The 3,987-nt window shown below is 30.2% G+C and overlaps 1 protein-coding gene across 1 annotated transcript; it reads right to left on the bottom strand.

Annotated features, from left to right (window-relative positions):
• Positions 1 to 267: 267 nt before the first annotated feature.
• On the bottom strand, positions 268 to 1,768 carry LOC139868942 (protein FAR-RED ELONGATED HYPOCOTYL 3-like). The gene is made up of 2 exons (XM_071857275.1): positions 434 to 1,768; positions 268 to 345 (listed from the first exon to the last, which is right to left on the bottom strand). The coding sequence occupies exons 1-2, from the start codon at positions 1,766 to 1,768 to the stop codon at positions 268 to 270; spliced, it is 1,413 nt and encodes a 470-aa protein (XP_071713376.1).
• Between the last annotated feature and the right edge of the window lie 2,219 nt (positions 1,769 to 3,987).

Below are 3,987 nucleotides of genomic sequence, written 5' to 3'. Positions count from 1 at the left end.
TTGGCCAGTACACCATAAGTTCTCTAGTTGACTAATTGAGCTACTTTTCAACTATATTATTATTATAGCTACAATACAAAACATGCAATTAAAGGGGGGGAAAAATTAGTAAAAACAATAGCTACAATGAAATTACGAAATACCAATCAATAAACGAATATGGATTCTTGTTGGCATTTATTTTACCTAGGAAAACAACGAATAGAATTAAAAAAAAAAACATGAAAAAAAAAAGAATCCATCGACATTTCAAGAGTGAATGTATAATCAATGATTGAGATCAAAGTCGCAGCCTCGCTTGTGTGTATTGTCATTGACAGAACTTATACCATTTGCTTCGTGTACCTACAACATAGTCAATGGATGCGCAAGTCATAAAGTATATCAGCCATATAAAAATAAAAGATAACAAAACAAATGAACATGGTCTTACATTTGTCTTTCTCTTCTTTTTTGTAATCTGTTCTATTTTTGATTCATTCCTCTTTGTTGGTGGGCGCCCTTTACTACGTACTTGTGCGGGCGGCAGTAAGAGTTTCTTCGGCTCCGAAACAATATTATTATCTTTTGATATAGTATTTGTGTTAGTATTAACACCCCAACTCGAATCATCGGACAACTTTTCTTTTTCCGAAGCTATACATCTTAGTAGATAATCATATTTTTCTTGCGAATTAGCAATATGTGCAACTTCATAAAAAGAAGAACACAATTGTTCAAATTGTTTAGCCTGCCCTCCACTCTTCAAATCTTCGTAACAATTGATCACATGGTAGTGTCGATGTTTTAAATCTTTTCTCCATCTAGACAAAATATAGCATGAAGGAATTTCTTTAACATCCTTCTCAATCAAGATCTTCATCATATGCTTACAAACAATTCCCCGAAACTCAAACGAATGACAAGAACATTGAATATCACATCCAACTTCATCAAAACTCACGGTGTATACAACTTTTCTTTTCAATTCTCCACGTTTTCCTCGAAGAATATTCGTAACATTAAACGTAGATATTGTACCTTGTGTTTTTAGTAGTGAGTGATTGCAAAACAGCATACACTGTAGCTCAATTTGAACTAACTTAAACATCGCGTTAGTGTAGGATGCTTGAAATTGTTTTTCAAAGTGGAATCCAGTCATCAATTTATATGACGCATTGAGAGAGTCGAAATCAGCCTTAGTTTCTTTCTCTATCTTGCTTTTTAGTGCATTGTCATATTGTTCAACAAATTGTCGCAAAGATGTTTTAGAATTAACGTAATCGTCAAAGAAAGCATTCATACCTTCACTTCTCTGTATAGTAGACATCCCCGCCCAAAATATTACCTTGACATACAATGGCACCCAACGCTTTCGATCATCAAACAATGAGCATAACCAATTATTCTTATCAAGGGCATACTCTTTTATCATTTGGGACCATCCATCCTCAAACTCTTGAGACTGTATAGACTCATATACAAGAGATTTTAATGTCTTCTTTATTGCTTTATATTGATTCAACTTGCCCAATTTTTCCGGGACCTTTTTCATAATATGCCAAAGGCAAAGTCGATGAAGAGAATCGGGGAATACACGTGCCACAGCTCCTTGAATTACTCGACACTGGTCTGTTATTATTGCTTTTGGTGCATGTCCATCCATGCATTCTAACCATGACTTAAATAACCATACATATGTTTCCGTATCCTCGAGTGAAACTAAACCACATCCAAATAACATAGATTGTCCATGGTGATTCACTCCAACAAAAGGAGCAAAAGGCATATTATATTTGTTAGTCAAATATGTGCTGTCAAAAGACACGACATCTCCGAATGACTATGAGTTGTAATCACTTGCATCCATAAATTTGCTTGAAAACAAAGGGACCAATGAGAACGCGACATGTGGCGCGAAAATCACGTATGATTGGAAAAATTTTGGAATTTTTTTTCGAAATTTTTTTTTTAAATCATATGTGATTATGCATGTCAATCACATGTGATTGTAAACCCAATCACATGTGATTATACATGGCAAATCCAATCACATGTGATTGTACAATTCAATCACATGTGATTGTGCAGGTAAATTACATGTGATTGTAAAAAAAAAAAATTAAAAATTTTTTAAAAAAAAATTTTTCGAAAAAATTTTTTTGAATTTTTTTTCAATCACATGTGATTTTCGCGACACATGTCGCGCTCTCATTGGTCCCTTGAATCTCAACTTAATTTATGGACTCAAATGAATATTCCTCAATGATCTATATCTTCTATACTATCTTATAAAAGGAAAATTGTTTGAAAATGTATTGAACTTTCACTAAATTTCTATTGTATGCATCCAACTTTTAAATCTCCTATTGTATGCATTCAACTATTTAAATTGTTCTATTGTATGTATTTTACCTGTTATAACAGATAACTTCTAGGTCAACTCAATTTCAAAATTGCATTATTGGTCCCTCATATTTGTCGGATATTACATCATTTACTTTTTCTAAACAAAATTACATCAGTAGTCCTCACATGTATTTTTTTTCTTTCATCTTCATCTTCGTAAAATTATAAACCCAAATTTCATCATCATCATAATTCACTTATATCATCACAAATCCAAACACTAATTTTTTACCAACAAACCCTAATTTTTAAAACAACAAACACTAATTTTTAGAACAACAAACCTTTTTTTTAATCCATCCGTAACTTCATTCTTCATCTTTATTATTATTATTAATTTACAATACTAATTAATAATTCAAATTATCCTAAAGGAATTTGTTTGTTTAATTCGTAGTTAAAATCACTTATAGTAACTTACGGAAAAAGCTGATGGTGAAAACATATACACTGTGCCATATAATCACAAAACACCTACAAGATTGGTACTGAAACAACCGACCAATTTCATCATCGAATCTGGTGTTCTTTTTTTGCAATATATCAACAAAATTTGCTTCATGGGTCGATTCAAGCTTGGATTGAATAAAGTAAAAGTGATGAAACATCATATTTATTAACGTCAAGCTTCATGAACCTTTAAGCGGGTCAAAATAAGCAAACAATTTTAGATCTGAAGTTTATGTCTTAAACCTGAAACTTTGATAATTTTTAAATCGACTTCATTGGTTGATTTCTGGTAATAATTTATGGTAATGAAAGCTTTTGTCAAATGTTTAATTTTCAAATTGACTTCATTTTTCGGGTATTGATTTCTGCTTGACTACGAATTTTAGCACCTGAAAGTCATTGAATTGCTCAAGTGAATTTGTTGACTGAATTGCATTAAACTTTGATGATTGATAAAGCTTAGGTTAATGATTGGAAACAAGGATCTAAGTTCAATTTGGTGTTTGATTTACAAAATAAGAAAAATCTAATATTTGTTTACGAAAGTGAAGAATGAAGATGATGTCGTAAAAGGGTTTTTGGTACAGAAGCTAATATTTGATGATAAAGATGAGATGCAGATCTGGTAGAGATGATAATGAATTTTTTTATTAAGTTGAAGTTTAGGGACGGAATAAAAGAATAATGCAAATCATAAGGACTATTTAGTAATTCTTTATACATATTAACCTGCTACCTGATTTACAAGTTACTTAATACATATCTTAGAACAATTTAAATAGTTGAATGCATATAATAGAAGATATGAAAGTTGAATACATACAAATAGAAATTTGATAAAAGTTGGATGCATTTCCAAATAATTTCTCTCTTATAAAAGGCTAAAATGATGATGTCATGATATACTTTAAATGTAGTAACATGAGCTTTTAAAAGTTGTAATCTTTAATTTAGTGATGTAATATTTAAATTATTAATATAAATAAAAAAGTTTTCTTTCTTTATATTTAATTCTTTAATTTTTTGGTTTGTACTCATTAAGTTTTTCACTTCCCAAAAAATAATAATAATAATAATAATAATAATAATAATAGATAAATAAATAAATAAAATAAAAAATAACTTATCTCATACTTATTACCCTATTTC

Source organism: Rutidosis leptorrhynchoides, chromosome 9 (genome assembly GCF_046630445.1).
Source record: "Rutidosis leptorrhynchoides isolate AG116_Rl617_1_P2 chromosome 9, CSIRO_AGI_Rlap_v1, whole genome shotgun sequence".
Classification (NCBI taxonomy): Eukaryota; Viridiplantae; Streptophyta; class Magnoliopsida; order Asterales; family Asteraceae; genus Rutidosis; species Rutidosis leptorrhynchoides.
This window is presented reverse-complemented; position numbering and strand designations above follow the sequence as displayed.